General features: G+C 34.6%; 1 protein-coding gene across 2 annotated transcripts; it reads right to left on the reverse strand.

Annotated features, from left to right (window-relative positions):
- Positions 1-17,691: 17,691 nt before the first annotated feature.
- On the reverse strand, positions 17,692-23,440 carry LOC110736928. 2 transcript variants are annotated; one of them, XM_021917267.1, is made up of 10 exons: positions 22,722-23,440; positions 22,441-22,507; positions 20,952-21,250; positions 20,811-20,873; positions 19,920-20,411; positions 19,773-19,841; positions 19,488-19,649; positions 19,048-19,264; positions 18,548-18,892; positions 17,692-18,360 (listed from the first exon to the last, which is right to left on the reverse strand). In XM_021917267.1, exons 1-10 carry the CDS (start codon positions 23,316-23,318, stop codon positions 18,239-18,241), a joined length of 2,433 nt encoding a protein of 810 aa, XP_021772959.1. In that variant the 5' UTR covers positions 23,319-23,440; the 3' UTR covers positions 17,692-18,238. The 2 variants fall into 2 exon arrangements, with proteins under 2 accessions (XP_021772959.1, XP_021772958.1); XM_021917266.1 differs by having other exon boundaries at positions 22,441-22,513.
- Between the last annotated feature and the right edge of the window lie 236 nt (positions 23,441-23,676).

Consider the following 23,676-nt stretch of genomic DNA (forward strand, 5'->3'; position numbering starts at 1 on the left):
TCTTTATAATTACTAAAAGGAACTTAGTAAAATAAAAAAAAAAAAAAAGGAACTTAGTACGTATAATACAAAAATTAATACTTGGAAGTAGAGTAAAATTTGGAGTTATGTCCTCACTTCCTCGCACAATGAAAATCCTATAAAAACACACACACACTAATGCCTTCATAACATACGAGTACTTTTTAAAAACAAACAGCCGATTTGACTTTTAGGCCAATATTTGTGCAAGTCTCAAGTCATATATTAACTCCAATTCTTAACCGCCCACAAATTTCAAACACTACGTTTACTAATTCTAGTAGAATATTTTTGACCTATTGTTCTTCTAACTATGTTTGATCATTCCTCTAACTTTCTTCACATTATTTCCCCCAAATTTCACTTCATAACTTCCCTCCTTTAGTCACCCCATTTTCCCTTCTATTCTTCCTCACAATACCACAATATAATGCTTGTTCATCTACGCTGTCGTCGAGTATTGTGCATGTTAGTGATCTTGGCCAGCATCATATCATGTTTGCATTCACAAGTATTGGGAAGCAGTCGCGGTAGATATCAACTTATGGAGAGATCATCGGTAGTAGATCATGCTACTCATTACAAACAACAACAACAACAACAACAACAACAAAGAAAGTCAAATAATGATGAGATTAACGTTGGCAACTTCAAGAGTCGTCGTAGTAGTAATACTACTCCATCTGATTATCATGGTTTTGTTGCAAATAGTGATAGAGTTGTTCCTACTGGTCCTGATCCGTTACATAACAGGTATAACTTCTTACTCCATCCCTTTGTCCGGATTTATACGTCATATATTGTACTGTTCGCGGCCTAATTTATAGTATGATTAAGCTTATAACATAATAAAATTGAGTATTTTTCATGGTCATATGAAATCTACAGCTAAAATTGAAGTACACAACTTTTTTTGTAAAACTTTTCCTCATTACAAAAGAGGAATTCAAAAGCTACACACATTGCATGTTTAGGATCAACCTCTAATTAGTTATTTAGAATAGTGTAAAATAACGAGACAACTAAATTTGAATAAAATTGTGATAACAATAATGTTAACAAAAAAATGTATATTTTGGCTTCTCATTACCTTAGCTATGTTAACAATGTGGATCAAACCTCCAATAAATCATCTTTAATTCTTTATTAAATAATATAACAAGCTCGATCTAGGTTGATTTAGCTTATTATTTTTTCCTACACTATTTTGTCGGTAAGTTGACCGTCGCCCTAGACAATAGGTAAGGTAAGAAGGAGAAGATAGAACCTTCTTTTTTAAAAGTGATGAACAGTAATGCGTAGTCTAATCCTTTAAAAGGTTATTAGCAACTTTTCTTCTTTTTTTTTACAACATTTTTTTTTCCTAGAATGCATAATTTCATGTAAAGCATTGTTGTGTACACTTAAGATATAATTATTAGTTACTAATAGCATATTTGTCAGGCTAGAAAGTACATAATATACGAAAAAAATGGGATGGAGGATTTTGATTTCAAAATACTTGTCAGATTAGAAAGTACATAATATAAGAAAAAATGGGATAGAGGGTTTTGATTTCAAAATACTTCGTATACTGCCTAATTAAATGTAACGTTAAATATCCTTGAATTAGATTGGTAGTCCTAGAGCGAGTATTATCAACTTTACAACAATTTAAAACGAACTAATATGGTGTCCCAAAATCAAACCAATTGTAACTTTTTAAAAACTATAAACCTAAGTATGTAGTTAAGAAGTCTCCATAGAGTAGGCAATAGGAAAGATAAAAATCTTTTTCTCCATGAAGTATATATATATAAAAATATATATATACTTCATGGAGAAAATGATTAATTAAAATTGACAAATATTTTGTAATTTTTCATTACTCAATATGAAATCACTTTCTATCTTAAGAATGTGAAAGAATACATTCATTAGTCCAACATAATTTATAACATAACTTATGAATATTCTTTATTCTATGAGTCAACTCTTGATAAGTTAAATAGTTACAAAAAATACCTAAAATGCTCTTATATGTGTCATTTAAAATAAATATCGTATATATATTTGAAATTTATTATAGCTCGTACAAGAGCTTTTTAAATGGATCCCTTTACTATGTTTGAACTCTTTTGATTAAATGTATTCTTTCTTTCAAAAAATTAGATGTGATCGACCTAGTCCTATTATATTAGCCAATATCAACTTTAAGCAAAGAGATTTGGAGCATAGTAGACACAAATTTCAAGTTTGTGGGAAACACTATTATGCATAGGATTAGGCCCACCAAAAAAGGGTTAAAACCAGCAAACCCTATTTTATGGCTTATATTTCGGCATCACGAGACCTTAAAAAGTCAGCCTTAGAGGACCTATTAATAACCCCTCACCACTAAAAATGCACGTACTATATTAAACCTTCTTTTTTGGGTCACTTTTCATCCTTATTTGGTTTAATTCTTTCATATTCTTTTGTGTTTGTTGGGCATGGTATCCCACACACTTTCACTAATTGCTCACTTATTTTACTAAGTTCTCCTTTATTTGACTTTTATTGTCTTATGTGATAATGCTACATTATTTTTTGAATTTCTTGAACATTGTTTTTTCTTGTTAATTGTGAGTTTTGCTTATGCTTTCGACCAAGTAAAACCCAAAAAACTTATGTAGGTTTATGAAAAACCACAAACCGCGTAAATTAGAAATAATTAAATAACAGACCAAGAAAATAATACTCCGTACTAGCTAGTTATTTATTTAAATAAGATAGACAAAAGCTAAGGTGATTGAAGATTAAACTCATAATCTCGATCTATCTTCAACGTTCACGGTATTCATGATGTGGGGGTGATTGACGATTTTATGGTCAATTGTTAGCTATTTCAGATCACTTGGCCAACTAATTGATCAACTGTTGTAATGACATTACACAGTTTATGTTGATTGTTCGACAATTGGTTGTTTAAAGATATATTTAGTAGTAATATTGCCTAGAAATTACTCGCAAAAGTAACCCAAAAAAACACGTAAAGATGCAAAATGATATAGTTTGGAAAATGTTTGTCATTTAGAAATTGAGAATAATTTATCATACAACTAGCCAAAGTCTTGATTCAATTTAGTATGAGTATGTTTTTATGATATCACCTTGACATCATCATGGCCTCATTCATTTGTTTTTCTTTTTATCACCTATCATAAGTCATACCTTTTTATTTCTTTCATATAATATAAAATATATTCTAATAATTGATAATAATAATATTATTATATTGTTGAACAGGGATGATCAGACGTAGATGGATCAAAAGCAAAGGCCACAAACACAAATCACAAACTTTGTACTAACATTACACTGTTAATCGTAGTATATGGTTGCTCCACTTTCGTTGATTGATAAATGATTAATTTGGTGGGGTTTGAAAATGACCACTTCAGTAATTTTGTCAATTTTGTACAACAGCAATTATTTATATTACTTTGCCAATTTTTTAAAATATTTTATTTTTTTATTTTGAAAGTACAAGATTTTGTTGATTATCATGTCGAGTGTTATGCCATACTACAAAAAATCACAAAAACTACAAAAAATAAAAATAAATAAACTAAAAAAAATCACAAAAGATTGAAAAAAAAAAAAATTGTTAGGGCTATTAACTTATTAGTTTGCACCTGCATAAATTGTTTTTATTGTTATACTTTATTGTTAGGGCTATTAACTTATTAGCTTGCACCTGCATGCAACGTGTGATAAGTCATAAGTATCAAACAATGAATCACAAAAGATTGAAAAAAAAATAAAAATTCAATTCTTTATTATAATAAATCTTTAACGAATAACGAATATTGTTTAATAGAGCTACATACTAATGCAATCCTAATTATTGAATAACAAATTGCAAACATACTAATGCAATTCTAATTATATTATTGAATAACAAATTGAAAACTGCTAATAGTTGAAATAATGTAAGTAATAATCCTATTAGTAGAATTACTTAAAACACCATGTGATGAATGAGATCAACAGCATTAGTAGCAAGCTGATCGAGTGGTGTGACAATATCATGAACCCGTTTAATCAACACGTCCCTAGCTACATTAGGGGAATCAGCTGCGAATGCACTAGAAATTGAGAGGAAGAAAACGAAAGCCGAAACGAGGAAAAGTTGACGAGCCATTGTATTGTATGAAGATGAATGAAGAGTGTGTTGTATTTTTCTGATTGCTGATTGTATGAATGGGTTGGACGAATTGAACCTATACTTATAGTTTTATGAAGAGGGGGGCAGACCTAATTTAGATTGAACTATGATTCTAATAAGTTTGGGTATATGATAAAATTGTATTAGAGTCCAAGATTATGTAAAATAATTATTTTGTACTGGTTGGTATAATTTGGATTCTAAATTTTGTACAAGATAGAATTGTATTGTATTATAAATGGTACGTCGTAAGATATTCCAAGAGTCCTAAATCATTTAAAAATTATGTTTGGAATATAGGATAATATATTATTATTATTATTATTATTATTATTATTATTATTATTATTATTATTATTATTATATATTATTCTAACTAATATCATAAAATCTATATAGAAAATACTTGTATATCACAATAATATTCATATCATATTACTATAAATAAAGTCGGTCTCGCAGCCAGGCTACGAGACAGCGATACTTGACATTCCAGTTTTTCGTCAAGTGTCGCACCACCGCCGCCACGTAAGCGACAAATAGGTGTTATTGTGACACATATGATGATAAGTAAGCAAAGTTTGGATATATTTTTAAAGATAAAAAAGTTGTAGAGTGTTATTAACGATATACTTCTAATATTTCATATATACAAAATTAATCATATTTTTTAATAAATATCTTATAATTCGGTACTATTTCCATCATAAAATTCGTTTTAAAAAGTTCTTTAAAAAATATCCATTTATAGTATATTTAATTTATTTACAAAAATAATAGAGAATTAGTGAAAATAAGTTTTATCATGAAAAAGAATTTTTGTTTTGGTAAAAATACTTTTAGTTTAGTAAAAATAATTTCAGTTCAAGAAAATATACTTCAATTCAGTATGTCTAAATATCCTGCATTATCAAAAGAGATTATATGATCGTATTTAACATTCAATCCAAAAAGTTTATCCTAAACTTTTATCAATCATCTGGGCATCGTCGGAGCACAAAACTAGTAACTAATATATAAAGCTAAACTTTTAACCAGGCCACGAGACATCGATACTTGGCGTTTCAACTTTAGGATTTACTAGATGGAAACCCGTGCTATGCACGGTTTTTTCATCTAAGATTTTAATTATTTGATTTATTAATAATTTCAGACAAAATTACAAAAGTTTAATATTTTTTTTTACTATAATTTATAATGAATTTATTTAATATAAATAAATTGTAAATATGATATTTTTTCCGTTATATAAAATCTTTAATGTGAAATGATAAATTTTTAATAATTTAAATCCTAAATCATTATTCATTGTTTTACCATATATTTTATTTCGATAGAATCACCAACCTCGTCCGCAACCAACCTACTACATCAATGGATAAATTGAACCGTGAAATGTTAGCCAAACTAAAATTGATATAAATTAAATCTTTACATTTATATAAAATAAATCAATATATTTACCAATAAATGAAAAAAATTTGCGATATAAAATCGAATCTATGCATTGAAATTTTTTCATCATCTCCAAAAAATAACCAAAGTCATCCATATATTAAGTATACAACATCTAATCGTATGCCATTACATAAACAAATAATCGTTAATTATCCTAAATAAATACAATGTAACTAATAATTACAAATATAAATTTAAACATAAGATTTTAAAAATTACCCGAACATTGATGACCTAAAACTAACACAAAATTCTCTTAAGGGGTTTTGTATTGATACGAAATTTTATTTGTGTTTAGTATATTTTTTTTTTTGGATTTCTTATACTCGTAGTATTGAATTAATAAATTTATCTTTTCCTATATTTTTACTTTATTTTTTCATTAAAATAATTTAATTCGTGGATTATAATCTACATGGCATTAAAATTTTAGATATATCAAATCTAATGCGTTACTTTTATATAGGTGGCGACATAATTCTTTAATTCAAAAATAAAATACAAATCTTTCTTCTTATTGGTCGAAATAAGTATATTTCTTACGTGACGCTCCGAATGCTCTCCAAAAATGCCTATTTATATATATATATATATATATATATATATATATATTATATTTGAATATATGTAGAATATGATAAAAAAAAAAAAAGTTGGATAGATTTTGTAGGATAAAAAAAGTTATTTAGTGTTTTATTTTCAATATAATTTGGATATATTTAGTAAAATTTAAAAGTTATATTAGAGTTTTATTTTCAATAAAACTTTTGGTTTAGAATTTTATTTTCAATAAAATACCAATATTTTATATTATAATTGGTGGATCGGGGGTATATAGAGGTACAATTGTACCCTCATTTTCCTCCCATATGAAAAATCAAATAGACCTGTTATTACATACAAGTATAACCGGTATAACCAGTCTTTATGAAAATAGGTGTAACTCCCAATTTATCCTAGGAATTCCATCCAACAATATGAAAATAGGTGTAACTCCAAGCTGGTTCTTCTAATTGCTCTGACCATGCTACTTGCATCACTTAACCACCCATATCTATATATATATATATATATATATATATATATATATATATATATATATATATATATATATATATATATATATATATATTTTGGAGGAAACCCATATCTATATCTTTATGAGCGTTAGTACTATATTTTTTATTTTACAAGTATAATATTAAGCGGTTATTAATCCATGAGTAAATCAAGAAACATATATATTTTAAAGTTTTATTTTAAAATTCAATAAACAACCCTGATATCGCACGGACACAAAATTAGTTTTTCTATATTCCTAACAATTTTGGATTTTAAGTCGCCTGCAACTCTACAAGATAGAATTGAATTAAAAGCGGTATTCAAGAATTTTAAGTTGTTTAGAAGATAGAATTGTATTGCAAGTGGTATTTTCAAAGTCCTAACTTATGCAAAGTTATACAATTACTATTCATTTTCCAATAACACGGTTAAGATTTAGCTTTAACCTATTTTAAAGAATAGAAATTATATAATGTCCTTATAATCACTAGTAGAAAAACATAAATGAGCATCGAGAAATTCGCACCGGTTATTAAAAACCGGTGCGAAAAAAAAAGGCAGGAGTTAATTAAAGAGTAATCGCACCGTACCGGTTCAAACCAAACCGGTGCGAACTTGAGTTAATTGTAAAGGTTCGAACCGGTGCAAATGTGAAAAAGAAATAAATCTCGCCCCTCTTCTTTCTTTCTCTTTCCTCGATCTCTCGTTCTCTCTCATCTGCCTCTCTCTCATATCTGGCTCTCAGTCTCAACCATTGCTCCTCTCCTTCGAAAATCGCCGTCAATTTGAGCCAAGGACAACCATCATCGCCGCCGCCGTCTATTTCTTGAATCTACAACAATGGAGGCTCTCTCTTGCCTTCTCTTTCCTCAAACTCGCAGTCACATGCAATCAAAACCACCGCCGACCAGATCTCGAAGCCACCGCAGGCCAGATCCCTTAGCCACCGCCACTTTCCCTTTCCTTTTCTCTTTCCTTCGATCTTCTTCTCCATAACTGCGGCGCAAGCAACGCCATCGGTGGCTAGGGTTTTCTGAAACAATTTTCATTCAATTTATGCAATTTATCTCCTTTTTCGTTCAGCTTTTGTGAAATTTCACAGTTAATCCTGCTTTCCTTTTCATATTCTGTAACTTGATGTTTAAATTTCAATACTTTTGCCGATTTATTGATTAATTTTGTGCTAATTTGTAGAGGATTGCGATTAAAGGGTCATGTACTCCTTAATACGAATCATCGAGGCTCAATTGAAATGAGGTACTCCTTGATGTTTAATTCTTGTTTCTGTTTAATTTTTAAGATTTTATATTGAAGTGTGCGAATTTTACTTCGATTCAAATTTTAAGTACTTAAATCATAAATTTTCTTTGATTCTTCTTAAGATTCAATTTCTAGGGTTTATGTGATTGATTCTTTGTTAGTATGCATTATTGAATTGTATGCTATGCAAGTAAATGAATGATAAATGTTTAAATGCTTTGTTGTGCGGATTTGGTGCCCTATTTTGTTTGTAATGGTTTTGTGAGTATAGTAGTATCTAATGTGATTCTGTTAATAATTTTGGATGTAAATTCATCAGATTATGGGGGCTACAACGCACTTGCTTGTGAATTGGAGCTGCTTTGATGTGTGGTGTGATTGTGTGTTGGTGTGGAGGTTGCTTTGTTGCTTAAATTGAAATTACAGACTGTTGTGTGTGAGGAGCAGAGTAGGGCCAGTGAGGGAGTTGTGTAACTGTGTTTCGTCTATTTTATTTGATACATATGCCATGTATCTCTACACAGTTGCCATGTATTTTATTTGAGATGTTAACTGGGTTGCGAGCAGTTGATTAAATATAGCTGCTTCTTTAAGCTTGTATGATGAGGTTGTGTGAATCAAAAGTGCAATTTTTGATATTTTCTACCCATAGTTTCTAATTGAGTCATCATTTATGTGGGTATAAATACTAGATATAGGGGTTGTTGACTCAAATTTGATAGCTAAAGTTGCAGGCTTTTCATCACATAACCCTTTAATTTTACGGAGTAAAATGGAACTACGAAAATGAACAATTTAGGAGTGTTTCTAGTTGCTTTGAATGTTATGTTATCATCTTTGATTGTTCGCAAAAAAAAAAAAAAAAAATAGAGAATGTATGCCCCCTTTCCTATGATTTTGTTACTTTTATGTTTTCAAAAAGAATTGTGCGTTTTCCTTGGATAATGAGCAGCAAATATAAGTATTTGGCTAGTCCTTGGTGTATTCATGTAATAATTAATACATTTACCATTGACCAACTACTCCCTTCTTGTTCATTAGATTACAAACTATGGAAATAAACACATTTTTCTCAATTATTTTTATTTAAGAATTGTAAAGTGATAGAAGTAATAGAAACAGGAGAATTCTGAAGCAATTATATGTTGTTTGGATTCTTAGTATATACTGTTGAGTTCATTTAAGGATCACTATTTCTGCTCATATTTTTTTAGACATAACATATGTGAAACAAATTTGTTTATTCTAGCTTGGCACTGATATCTGATTTTCTCTTTTTTTTTTGCGGAGCATATCTCCAAAATAGGCAAAAAGGTTTACAAAATTTAGGGAGAGAAAGGGCTTGATTGAGAAAGATGTGGTATGACCTGTTTAATTTATAACAACTTGTACATTTGTAAATTAAGTTATTGTATATACTTGTTTGGCTTCTACATTTAGTGTTGACTGAAGTTTGGGCATGGTAATATGTTGGCATTGATTTGGAATTATGGGGTATGTTTAATTATTAATTTGCTTTAATGTAGTTGAAGGTTATGTTGGAATTCTTGGTATGTTAATAAAGGTCTTGTCTATTAAGGGTGAATTTTTAGTGTTGCTCTTTGTTTCCTCTGCTTTAGTTCCTATATTAGTTTATTTGTTGCATGGTTTTAATCAGCTTTGTCTCGGGGGCTTGGGTTGAGGAATTTGTTGAACATATGTTGCCATGCTACTTCCCTCCTCCTGCCGACTGTAGGAAAAGATAAATGTGCACCGACAACTCGGTTTTATTGCGATTGATGTAGGGTTTTGTAAATTTGTTTCAATAAGTGCGATTGATCTAGGATTTTGTTAATTTGAGCTTTTGAAATTGTGAATATACGGAATTAATTATGGGTATACGGAGTATTTGAATTGTGAGTATTTTTGAGTTTTTGATACTTGAATCTTGAAATTTCAGTAGTTTGATTTGTGGATGTATTGTGAATATTGTATTGGTTGTCATTTAATGTGATATTTTGGGTATATTTTGACTGACTTCTTGATTATGGACTTTATGGTATGCATATATTTTGATCCCATTGAACTTACAATTTTAACTAAGATTCTGGTTTGGTATCTGTTAAGTCAATCTAAGTCATAAATTTGACATATATAATGGTTCATGGAGATAAGTCTACTGTTTGTGTTGCATGTGTGTACATTGGTCACCTGCTAATTGCAATGTTTTCCTTGTGCGTGTGTGTGTGATGATCAGGAGCTGATTTCTACAATCCGGTTGGGCTATTTGGTTTACTGAGGATAGAATTTTGACATAGCAGCTTGCAATTCCTTTGGTATACGAGGTAATCTATGTGTTTATTGTAGTGGTTTTTGTGAACTTGTATTGAGAAACTCAGTGTGAGCAAGTGAATTAGCGTGGATTTTTTTTTTACTTGGCTTAGGGTACATCAACGTGGTTTTAAGTTGTTTTAAGTTGTCACAAAAGAAGGAATGGAGGGTGATAATGGAGGATGGAAGGAATGGAGGGTGACAATGCGGCTGTTCTGCTACTATGCAATTCTTTGCTGCTGCTTCTGTGATGCTGTTGTGCTGCTACATCTGTGCTGTTGTGCAACTGCATATGTTGCTCTTTGTGTGTAGGTGGATTTGGTGAAGTATAAGGGTAATTTAGATGAAACTTTCCCATATACAGAATTTTATTTTATTTTATTTTATTTGTGAGTAACCTTTTATTTTATTTTATTTCATTTTTTTGGACGAAAATTGTAATATTACAGCCTTTTTTTAATGAAAATATGTAACTTTCACTACTAGAAAACAGCTTATCAACGACGGAAAAAATCCCTCGGAAAATCCTGAAATTCCGTCGGAACGCAGCGTGGCATTACATGTTGTAGGAATTTCACAATTCTCCGAGGGATTTTCCGTCGGAAAAGTGCAGCCCGACGGATTTTCCGACGGATTTTACCCTGTCGGAGTCAATTTTGACTTAAATGGGAAGTCCATCGCAAACTTACGACGAACCATATTCCGTAGGAAGGTGGTAAGCTTTCAACGAAAATTGCCGCAGGAAGAAGCTTAGCTTCCGACGGAAATTTTCGTCGGAAGAGGTATATTCTGACGGAAAATTCAAAAAAAAATATAAAATAAAATAAAACACACCACCCCCATCACCCCCACAACCAGCCCCACCAGCCACCCTAATTGAAATCCACCCACCTAGACGACCTACCCAGACCACCCACCCAGACCACCCACCACCACACTACGAACCAAAACCCCTACACCCACCCAAAGACCAGACCAAAACCCACCCTAACCAACCACCTAACCAACCCACCCTAACCAACCACCTAACCCACCCACCGAAAAAAACCAGATCGAACAACAACCAAAACCAAAACAACCTTCTTCTGAAATTTAAATCAAACCAAACCAAACAAAATGAAGAATCGAAAAAAAACCGAAAAAGAACAAAATAAAGAACCGAAACAAAAATCAAACCAAAACAACCGAAAAAAATTTAAATCAAACAAAATAAAGAAATATACAATTATCTTCTGAAATTAAAAAAAATAACATTACAATTATATCAAAAATTAGTTACAATCAGAATTGTTTATACATTACATAATCCAGATCTACGAACGACAATGAAGAACGAGACGAGGTGCTTGATGGTGAACGAGAAAGACAATGACGGTGGACGACGGTGCTTTGGGTTGTGCTTTGACGGTGCTTTGAAATAGAAATGGAATAAGAGAGGCGAAATATAGAAGACGACAGGAGAGAGAAAGAAAAGAGGAGATAGAATAAAGGAGGAAGATAGAATGAAGGAGGAAGATAGGTGAAGGAGGAGATAAAATGAAGGAGGAAGAGAAGAGGAGATGAGAAAAAAGGAAAAAGAGGCGGAAGAGGAGAGAGAAAACAAAAAAGCATTAGGGTTTCCGGGTTTTTTTAGGTTGTTTTTTTTTAAGTCTTAAATCCGTCTGAAGGGCTTTAAATTCCGTCGGAATTTTCCTACTGATTTTAAATCCGTAGGAAATTACTATGTTCCGACAGATTTTTTTCCTTCGGAATATACAACTTCCGACGAAAATTCCCGTAGGAAGAAATTTTCCGATGGAATATTCCGTCGGAATCAGTAAATTCCGAGGGAAAAAAATCCGTTGGAACTTATCTTTTCCGACGGACTTTTCTTACAGAACGGAATTCCATAGGAACATTCGAATTTTCCAATGGAATTTAAGTCCGTCGGAACGATTCCGTCGGAAAACGGCCTATTTCTAGTAGTGTTTATTTATATGTTAGTGTTAATATATCAATTTAAGTGAAAAAATGCATAAAAAAAAATTATTTTTTTGGGGCATTAAGGGCACCAGTTTTGAACCGAACCGGTGCTAATAACTGTTATTACCACCGGTTTTGAACCGGTGCGAATAATCTCACTTATTCGCATCCCTCAAATCTAAACCGGTTCAAAACTGGTGCGAAAAGTAGGTTTTGAACCGGTGCGCATTTCCCTTCTTCTACTAGTGAATACTTGTTAGGGTTTATTCATAGCTTAAGTCTGGTGATAATTGACATTATCAAATCTGTAATCTAGAAATACTCAAGATCAATAAAGCTTTTCTCTCGCCTGCCCGTGGACGTAGCCAACACACCGTTGGTGAACAACGTAAATCTGTGTGTTACTTATTTGTTTTGCATTCGTTAATTTGTTCTTTCTCACATCTGTTACAACAAATTGGTATCAAGAGCTTTAGGTTAAATCTGAGTGGGAAAGATGTCTGGGATGAATGTGAAAATTGATAAATTCATTGGGAGGAATAGTTTTAGTTTGTGGCAGATCAAGATACGGGCGTTGCTGAAGCAACAAGGGTTATGAGCACCATTGGCAAAGAAGTCATCGGTTCCGGATACTACTGAGATGGCCTTTCTGGAGGAGAAGGCACATTCAACGATCATGTTGTGTCTTGCAGACGATATCATTACCGAGGTTGTGGAGGAGGTTACCGCATCGGGTCTGTGGTTGAAATTGGAGGGTTTGTACATGACGAAGTCTCTAACCAACAAGTTGCTATTGAAGAAACGTCTGTTCAATCTGCGAACGAATGAAGGTACACCTCTTAGAGATCACCTAGATCAATTATATACGATTTTGCTAGAATTGCGTAATATTGATGTTTAGGTTGATGATGAGGATGTTGCTTTACTTTTGTTAGTTTCTTCGCATCTGTCGTATGAAAATTTTGTGCAATCCTTTATTGTTGGTAAAGATACTGTGTCCCTAGAAGAGGTTAGATCATCTCTTCATAAGAGGGAATTGTGCCATAAGGTATCTGGTAGTACAGGTACAGACAATCAAGCCTCTGGATTAATGGTCATTGGTGGTAAGGGACATGGAAATTCCGGGAAGAAGAAGTCTAATAAGAAGCCCGAAAATTCCAAAGGGGGTCCTAAGCGAACTGATGTGTGTAATTACTATAAGGAGAAGGGGCATTGGAAGAGAGAATGTCCCAAGAAGAAACAGCAGGATAAATTTGTTACTGCTGCTTTAGCAGAAGAGGATTTGAATTCTGAGTATGACATTGCTTTAGTTGCGCGTGAACAGACATATCACAATGATGTGTGGGTTCTTGATTCTGGGGCATCGTATCACATATGTCCACGTAGTAGGGAGTGGTTTACTACCTATGAGCGGGTAGATGGAGGAAATATTTACCGATGGCTAATAGTGCAGTGTGCAAGGCAATTGGGATTGGCTCTATCAAAATCCGGACACATGATGGTACATTTCACATATTGAACGATGTTAGACATGTTCCACAAATGACTAAGAACCTTATCTCACTTAGCGTATTAGACAATAAGGGGTTCAGTTTCAGGGGTAAAGGTGGAGTTCTTAATTTTTGCAAGGGTTCTGATGTGCTTCTAAAGGGTGTCAAGCGTGGTACTTTGTATTTTCTACAGGGCTCCACTCTATCAGGTTATGTTGTTGTTGCTTCATCTGAGGTTCAGAAGGATGATATGACCAAGGTATGGCACATGAGGCTTAGGCATATGAGTGAGAGAGGGATGCAAATTCTATCCAAGGCTCATCTTCTAGGTGGCCACAAGGTCACAAACCTTGATTTCTGTGAGCATTATGTCTTTGGGAAATTACATCATAGCAAGTTTTCTAAAGGCATTCATAGAACTAAAGGTACTCTTGATTATATCCACTCCGATTGTTGGCATCCTTCACATGTTGAGTCATTGGGAGGTCACGAGTATTTTGTATCATTTATTGATGATTTTTCAAGGATGACTTGGGTGATCATAATGAAATTTAAAAGTGAAGTTGTCAAGAATTTCAAGCAATGGAAGGTGTTAGTGAAGAATCAAACTGGGAAGAAGATCAAAAGGCTATGAACTGATAATGGTCTGGAATTTTGTTGGTTTGACTTCGATGAGTTTTGCAAGAATGAGGGGATTGCTAGGCATCGTACCGTCAGAGATACACCACAGCAAAATGGTGTAGCAGAACAAATGAATCAAACGCTTTAAGAGAGAGTTCAGTGCATGCTTTCTAATGCTGGATTGACTATAAAGTTCTGGGCAGGAGCCGTTAGTATGGCATGTTATCTGATCAACCGTGGACCGCACTCATGAATTAACCTCAAAACACCCTATGAGGTGTGGTCTGGTAAGCCTGCAGATTACTCAAATATGCGAGCTTTTGGTTGCAATGTTTATTATCATGTTAATGAGGGTAAATTAGAGCTAAGGGCCAAAAAGGGAGTATTTGTAGGGTATGGGGATGAGGTTAAAGGTTATAGGATTTGGTCTCCATCGGAAAATAGAGTTATACTTAGTAGAAATGTAGTCTTTAATGAAAATTTTATGTTTAACTCTAATGTTCAGTCCATAGTTGTATCAGATAATGGTAGTGTTGACAAACAGGTGGAGCAGCAAGTCACTCATGATGAGAGTGATGAGGTACAAGAAAAGATGTTCAACACGAAAATTCTGAAGCACCAAAATCATCAACACCAAAATTGAACAAGCCTAGTCTAGCTCTAGAGCGTTCTAAAAGGGCAAATTTTGGGAAACCACCCTACAGGTTTGGTTTTGAAGATATGGTGGCTTATGCACTACAGGTTGCCGAAGAGGTGGATGTCTATGAGCCATCTACCTACAAGGAAGAAGCCACATGTACGGAATCTACCCATTGGATTGCTGCAATGGGAGATGAGATGGAGTCACTTCATAAGAATAAGACTTGGGATCTTGTTCCTAGGCCTCCAGGGTGGAAAATTGTTACATGTAAATGGGTTTTCAAGAAAAAGGAGGGGGTGACACTTGCGGAGGGGATCAAGTATAAGGCTCGAGTAGTTGCAAGAGGGTTCACACAAAGAGAGTGGGTAGACTATAATGAGATCTTCTCACCTGTGGTCAGACACACTTCCATCAGGGTGCGACTTGCAATGGTTGCACATCAGGATTTGGAGCTTGAGCAACTATATGTGAAAACAGCTTTTCTACATGGAGAGTTAGAAGAGGATATATACATGACTCAACCAGATTTATGGTTTCCAAGTTCCGGAAAAAGAAGTCCATGTTTGCAAGTTGAAGAAGTCCTTGAATGGGTTAAAGTAGTCTCCTAGGCAATGGTACAAGAGGTTTGATAGCTACATGATGGATCTAGGCTACAACAGGAATCCCTATGATTGTTGTGTATACCACAGCAAGTTGACAGATGGGTCTTACATCTACTTAGTTTTGTATGTAGATGATATGTTGATAGCAGCGAAGAACAAGTCTGATATTCAAAAATTGAAGGGTCTACTCGAGTTTGAAATGAAGGATTTGGGTGCGGCCCGAAAAATATTGGGCATGGATATTTATAAGGATAGGGCTCAAAAGAAACTTTTCTCATCGCAAAAAGGCTACATTGAGAAGATACTCCAAGCGCGGCCAATTGTCACTTGTCGGTTGCTTTTGCACCGAAGTCTGCTGAGGAGAAGGAGTACATGTCTGGGTTCCCTATGCTAGTGCAATAGGGAGTTTGATGTATGCTATGGTTTGCACTAGGCCGGATCTTGCACAAGCAGTCAGTGTTGTTAGTAGGTTCATGATTGATCCTGGTAATGATATGGCGTGTTTAGTTACAGGTTATTCAGATTCTGATTATGCTAGGGATGTTGATGGTAGAAGGTCTATGACTGGTTATGTGTTCACTCTTGGTGGTTCTGTTATTAGTTGGAAAGCTACTCTACAGCCTTCGGTGACTTTGTCTACTACTCAAGCAGAGTACATGGCCTTGACAGAAGCTGCCAAGGAGGGAATCTGGTTAAAGGGATTAGTTAGTGATCTAGGTCTACATCATGATCAAGCAGTAGTATATTGTGATAGTTTAATTTGAGTGCAATATGTTTGGCTAAGGATCAAGTGCATCATGAGAGAACTAAACACATTGATGTCAGGTATCATTTTCTACGAAGTGAGACGAGAATTAAGGTGAAGAAGGTAGGTACCGTTGATAATCCTGCTGATATGTTCACCAAGCCGGTTCCGCAGAGTAAGTTCGAACATTGTTTGAACTTGCTCAATGTTCGAGGTTGTTAGTAGCCCTTAGGGGCTAATCTGGAGCTCTACGGAGCTAATCTAGAGACCTACATGGCTAATTTGGTCTGGTTGTCTTTTAGGACAAGTCTGGTTGCAAGGAGAGAATGAGCATTGTGATCAATGCGTCTAGTTATCTGGTTTTGTGAGAGGATTCAAGTCAAGGTGGAGATTTGTTGAAATATGCCTTGAATTTGGGCTTAGGAGAAGCGAGCTATAGCTCGTGAGATAGCTCAATAGTTTCGGAAGCATTTAGAGTTGCGATGAATTTGGAGCTATAGCTCTTAGGTGAGTGAACTATAGCTCGCGGAGATAATTTGGTTTGGCTGGGTTGAGCGAGAGCTCACTCGACAGTGATCGAGAGCTCGGTTGCGCACAAGTCTTGTAGTCGGGCGCGGCGCGCCGCGCAAGTGGTTCAGTTGCGTGCGGAGGATCAGCGCAACTCACTAAGTTGCGCGCGGATCGAGGCGGTCAGCCTGTTTAATTCGTTTTTTGCCTATTTTCGGGATAGCTATTTATAATACTTGTTAGGGTTTATTCATAGCTCAAGTCTGGTGATAATTGACATTATCAAATCTGTAATCTGGAATTCCTCAAGATCAATAAAACTTTTCTCTCGCCTGCCCGTGGACGTAGCTAACACACCGTTGGTGAACCACGTAAATCTGTGTGTTATTTATTTATTTGCATTCGTTAATTTGTTCTTTCTCACATCCGTTACAATAGTCCTAATTTTTTATTTTACGTAGTATCCCTATAGGTGTCGATGAATTACAATTAGGTGTCTACAATCCCAGATAATTATATACTCGTATTTAATAATACTTGGTTTGTTTGAAGAATAATACAGTAATACTTGATTTAGGTAATGATTACTTAATTATCTTTGTTTTTGGACTTGCACCTCTGCGTTACACATCACAGGTTTAAAACTGCTTATTACAGTCATTTCCTACCCTTGTCCTTTGAAAAGAAAATTATCAGCTAATTTCTTGTCCTACCCTTGTCCTACAAATTGAAATTTCATGAGAATTTTTACCTCCCTAATGAACCAAACGACCCCTCAGAAAATCCAAGTGAATATACTCATGATGAATAGAACTCACATCAAATGACAAATCGATCAACTGCACAAAAAAAATACAGAGTACTTTGTATAACAAGCTTTAGGCAGTACTGTAGTTCTATACAATACAGAGCTTTCTCGTAAATTTAGTACAATTGTGAAGACAATTTATTATTGCGTAACTATCAAATGGTAAATACACTACACATGAATCTATGATTGCTTTGATGAATTTTATGTTCAAAAATAGATACTCTCTTATGGGAACATTACTTGCCAATGTAGCCCATCCTTACACATCTCTATACCTGGGGCACTATATTACACTTACTATAAATGAATGGTGTATCATATGGAATCAAAAACAAGATATAGGAGGAGGAAAATAAGAAGGGGTGGAGGGTACAATCGTACAATTGACTAGAGCTGATTTCGACTTCTGCAGAATTTCATAATCCGAAAACTTGATCTGTCATCCTGAGCAATGTGCGTAGGATTCCAAGCAGCTGTGTAGCCATTGATGCATGCTCTGGGGGAGCTGGGCAGTTTTACATGCCACGTAGATAATCACAACATTTCGAATACCCATCTGCTCAACTAACTTGCAAATTGGGTAACTGGGGAGGATTAGAGCTGATCAAATTTGCCCACAAATTAGCCAGGTTCAGAAAGTAAGGCTTTCCACCCCATGTCACTGTCTTGAGTGTCTTCAAGTCTGTGGAAGAACAATCAAAACAATATAGAGTGAAAAAAAAATTACTGAAGCAAAAGACCAAACTTGCAACACGTTTCTAGATGTATACAATAATGAAGCTACTCCGTACTTTTTGCTGGGGGGAGTGGGGGGTGCGGGGAGGGTAGTAGGGCGGTTAATAGAGTATTTTCTAGGATGAGATTTCTACCTGTCAATATTTCTTGAGGCAGTAGGGACATCTGACAAGTAGTTTTATGTCCACGGAAAACAAGATCATGCACAGCGACCACATCGATCTCACAAATATTTGTTATTGAGGCGACTATTGGCTTTGCAGTTTCATTACATTGAAAATCAATATCATCTGACAAATTTTGGAGGGCTCCCTCCAAACCAGAATTTACCCATAAAGCACCGCACTCAAACAAAACACTGAAAAACTGTGACGAATCTGACACACTTAATAATATCCACGGCTTGTAAACTTTGGCTGACACACCAAGAAGTTCTACAACCTTGAAAATTTCTCCAAGAGCTTGAATAAACTTCTGACCTGTTATATAATCACGTCTCAATTAAAGTCCAGAAATGAAGTTCCATAGTCAATCAAGTGACTAAAATGATTTAGAATTTATATCTGTAATAGGTTTAGACTCAATATACTTCTTATACAATAAACATGTTAAGCAAAATATCACAGCAAAATACCTCGAGAGTTTAACAAAATCTGATGTTGTACATTCTTCTCTGATGCTCTTTTCCATATTGATGCTCCGTGACTCAACTCTTGAACACAAACATTGATAATCTTAGACCAAGTCGTCACATAGAGCGACTGCTCATCAGCTGTACCTAGTGATAGAATTTTCAGCATTGATATTGCATGCCTCAAGAGTTCAGCGGCAACCTTCCACTCATTTGCTGCCTAAGTGAATGTATGAAGGATTATTAAGCCAGAAGGAACAATCATAAGGTAAAAGCACAGCAATTTATTCTGTAATCAGCAAAATGGAAATAAAATGTATAATTTTACGCATCAAACACTGCAATGCTATCTATTTCCAAATTATATAAAAGCGACTGCCACAATCACCAGAGCAGTACACAAATATTGAGAATAAGCATTAAATTTTAAAAGGGAAGCATACCAACTGCAATCTTTTTGACAAAGAGAATTCCGCTTCAATCACATTGAACTTTGGTCCTTGAAGAATCTCGAGGAACTTGTTAAGACAACTGCTTCTCTCAAGGTCTTTCTTTGAAAGTACTTCCTTAGAAGTTACACTCTCTTCCAATAGTTTAGAAACTTCCTATGAAGGAAAAACAGGCGAACAGCAGTATAAGATAAGTACAGAACTATCTTTGTATGGAACTCAGGCAACTCACCTACATTATCATTGTCTTATAAAATTTGGTGTAAAAGAACTGCTAACCTGCATTTCATCATCAAGCGCTTCTGCTTTACCCCCATTGCCATTTACAACATCTGAACTTCGAGCTTTCTAACAGCAAGCACATTTCATTTTAGTGTCGAATTATGAATCACTTAGGGATAAGAAAACCAGTAGAAAAATACAAACCTTTAGGTCATCAAGTTGGCATGAAAGAAGAAAGCATAATGAACCCCTCAATTGGTCATAAAAATCCATATAAATTCGCAATTCTGGTAACTGTTTCTGAGCTATATATCCTGGAATAGCTGGGGACAATTGTTCTCCAACTCCATTGTCTGAATATGCACCTTTAAACTCCCAGGAATCGTCATCCCAGTCATCATCTTCTTCAAATGAAGTTGTTACTGCTACATTTAGTGGGGACTGCACTCCATTTTCAGCAGGTTTTACAGTAGAATCAACTGAAGATGTAAGCTGAGCTTGACTGTACAAATTTGATACAAGATCTTTGATAGATATCACTGGTTTCTGGCCACTGAAGCTATTTGCAGGAGTAAGAGTAGGCATAGGGGCCACTTCATTTTGAAGATTCAAGGGATCACTGGATTCTTCAGTATCATCACAGAAGAGGGATAATGGCAAGGCTCCTCTAGATGGTTTTGTTTGGGTTTGCTTCTCCTATAAATTGTCAAAATAGATAACTTATAAAAAGAAATCAATTTCAGTCATTTTTTACACATCATGATAAATGGTCAGAGTGAAACAAAACAATACCATCACATGATCTAGCATGAAACATAAAGAATTCCTCAGCTAAACAGGGTATGCATTCAAGCTAATAAATCTTTAATATTTACCTAAAACCTACATACCTCATGTGCATTCATGCAGCAGAAGTGTGGAACAATCATTAATACGGCACAATGTCTAAGGTGATGAAGAGTAAATGTTCATACATCACAATGAGAAATATGGGTTAAGAACTTAGATAATAAGGGGTGCTACTGGTTCGTAAAAGATGTACTTGATACTAGATATGGACAATACCAAACTTCCAATGAGCATAAAATTGCAAACCTGGGCTTCTCCATTTGGTAGCTGAGCTTCAGCAGGATCCATGCGATCACCAACTTGCTCTTGCTGCAACCAAAATAGATTCAAAAAGATACTAAGGATGATAATTGAAGCTATTTGAATTGAGATAAAGCCTCAAGTCACCTTCTCCTTTGACACAACTTCTTGAGATGCATCTACAAAATCCCCAAAGTCATCAGAATCATCATCTTGATTCATAGAACTTGCATTTAGTCCACCCCCATTGCCAATAAGTTCAGCTTCAGGAAAGGGGTCCCACATGAAACCATTGGTTGTGCTTGTGCTTGACTTTATACTAACATCCATTTCACTGGATTGATGATTAGCCCCATTTTCATACAATGCAGCAAAAAAATCAATAGACTGAGGTCCAAAACCGTTAACACCAAGCTTGGGGTCAACAGATTTGAAAGCATCCTGACCTATAAATTAACACAATAATTTAAACATGTCAAAACCTATGTCTCTTCTCCCAACAGAAACTTCAACAAATTAAAACCTAAAAGCATGCGGGCAAGAATACCATATCGTAATACTCTTTTAACAAATACACCAGCAGCAACATGCATAAAAAGTAACCCATAAACAAAGTCTAGAATTAATCAGCATATAGTTAATTCCTGAACAAAGGACAATATCACCATGCTCCTAGTCCTAGGAATCACATGGATTGTTATAAGTTGAAAAAATGTGCACAAACCGAAAGGAAGAAGATGGATATTTTAATTTAAGTCTGGATATAACAGATAACACAAGGGAGGCTTGTTCTCTCCGAAAGTGTTAAATAAAAACTAAAAAAAGCTCCAAAAACATTCATCATGGTATTTATCTCACTAATCTTCTCTTTATATAGACTTTCTAAGTCTAACTAATTGACTAGCTTTTCCTAACTTATTCTATCAACTGATTATACATAGCCTACACTGCCATCCCCTTATACTATGTTTGGATAACAATAGTAAAGGAAAAGGGAGGGGAAGGAATAAGAGGGAAGGGAAAGGGAAGTGAGGGGAGGTTGAAGGTGACCTTCCATTTTTCCTCCAAATTTTTCCAACAATGGAGGGATTTGGTTTATACAAAGGGGAAAGAAAATGGATCCTCCCAGTTCCCTCCCCTTCCCTCCTAGCATTAGGTATCTAAACAAAGGATAATGCGTCCTTTCTTTTCTCTTCTCTTCCTTTCCCACCATTTCTCTCTATCCAAACATAGTGTAAGGCTAGTTCATAACATGGGACCCCATGACATATCCAGCACCAAAAACTGAAGGGCAACAGTAAAAATTTCGACTCCTCCCTCCGACCTCTTTTCCAAAAGCTCTTCCATGTTATTGTTCCATGTAATTGTTTCATTAGTAGACTAATGTATCACTTTTGAGAGAAATACTCATCAAGCATTCCCAAGTACCAAACAACCTTCAAAGTCATTACTTTCTGCATCCAAATTCTGAACTAAACCAACAATAATTCGAAAACTATAAAAACTCAAATATTAATCAGCAGCCCAAAATCCCCCAATGAAGCAGCATGAATCAAATATTTACACAAACATTATAAAAGAAAGCCAACATTCTCAAAATCATCTTCTACATTGGGAGGGGGGTGTTCATCAATACCGGCCTGCTTTTCTTGGCCTCTTGTTGTCGAAAGCTCGATTTTTGATCCAGAAACCACAGGTCCTCCCTGTTCCTAACAACAAAGTATAAAGTTCTTTAGTATATAATTCCAATCAGCACTATAACATTAATTAGATGATACTACTGAATTTCATTCAAATTTAAACACCGCTTCAAAATAGGAATAACCCAATAATATGATCAATTGCACACAGTTCTTCAACAACAAACCATTTAGAATGGAAAGGGTTAAAAGATCAAACAAGAGGAATTTAATTTACCTTTGAATTCCCTTGTTCTGTTATAGAATTCCCAGAAAATGCACCCTTAAATTCCCATTCACCCTCTTCTTCTTCTTCTTCTTCTTCTTCTTCTTCTTCTTCTTCTTCTTCTTCTTCTTCTTCTTCTTCTTCTTCTTCATCATTATTACCATTCTTCTTATTACCATTCTCAATACTCAAATCTGAAGCCACCCCATTAAAATTCATATTAAACCCATTTAAATCAAAGCTCCCATTAGATTGAACGTTTGGATTTGGATCAACTTCACCGATCAAGGACAAAGGCAAAGCTCCAATCGACGGCTTCGGCGGCTTGTTTGGGCCCGGATCAACCCGAATCGGAGATGGGCCAGAAACGGGCTGAGCCCAATTGAAGGAACTTGAGAAGCCATTGTTATCGGGGAGATTGAATTGGGATTGAGAAGGGGTAGATGGAGGGGGTGAAGGATTGAAGAAGAAATCTCCCCAAACGTCGGCGATTTTGGAGGTGGAAGTGACGCCATTGATTTGAGGTTGAGGTTGAAGATGAGAAGGAGGAGGTGGAGGTGTGAATTTGAAATCGCCGAAGCTGAAGCCGTCTTCGTCGTGTTCCGCCATTGATGGGAGTTGTGAGATTTCGAACAGAGCTTTCTCTCTCCTGTTTTGTATGAGAAAAGAAGTGTTTAACTGTCAATGGTAAGGGTGCGTTTGGACTCTTTAGATGATCAATTTTTAATTTTAATTTTGATTTCATAGATTTTTTAAATAAATCGAGTATATTATTATAAAAATAATGTAGATTGATCATAATTAATTTTGATTTCATAGATTTTTAAATAATTCCAATATATTAATATTGTAGATTGATAAAAAATTACTCCGAGTAAAAATCAAATTTCTAAAAGTTTTATTTTTAGTTCGACTTTTAAACTTATCGTATAAGTTCTAATATTTCCGGTCAGATATTGTATTAATG

This window comes from Chenopodium quinoa, unplaced genomic scaffold, assembly GCF_001683475.1.
Source record: "Chenopodium quinoa cultivar QQ74 unplaced genomic scaffold, ASM168347v1, whole genome shotgun sequence".
NCBI lineage: Eukaryota > Viridiplantae > Streptophyta > Magnoliopsida > Caryophyllales > Amaranthaceae > Chenopodium > Chenopodium quinoa.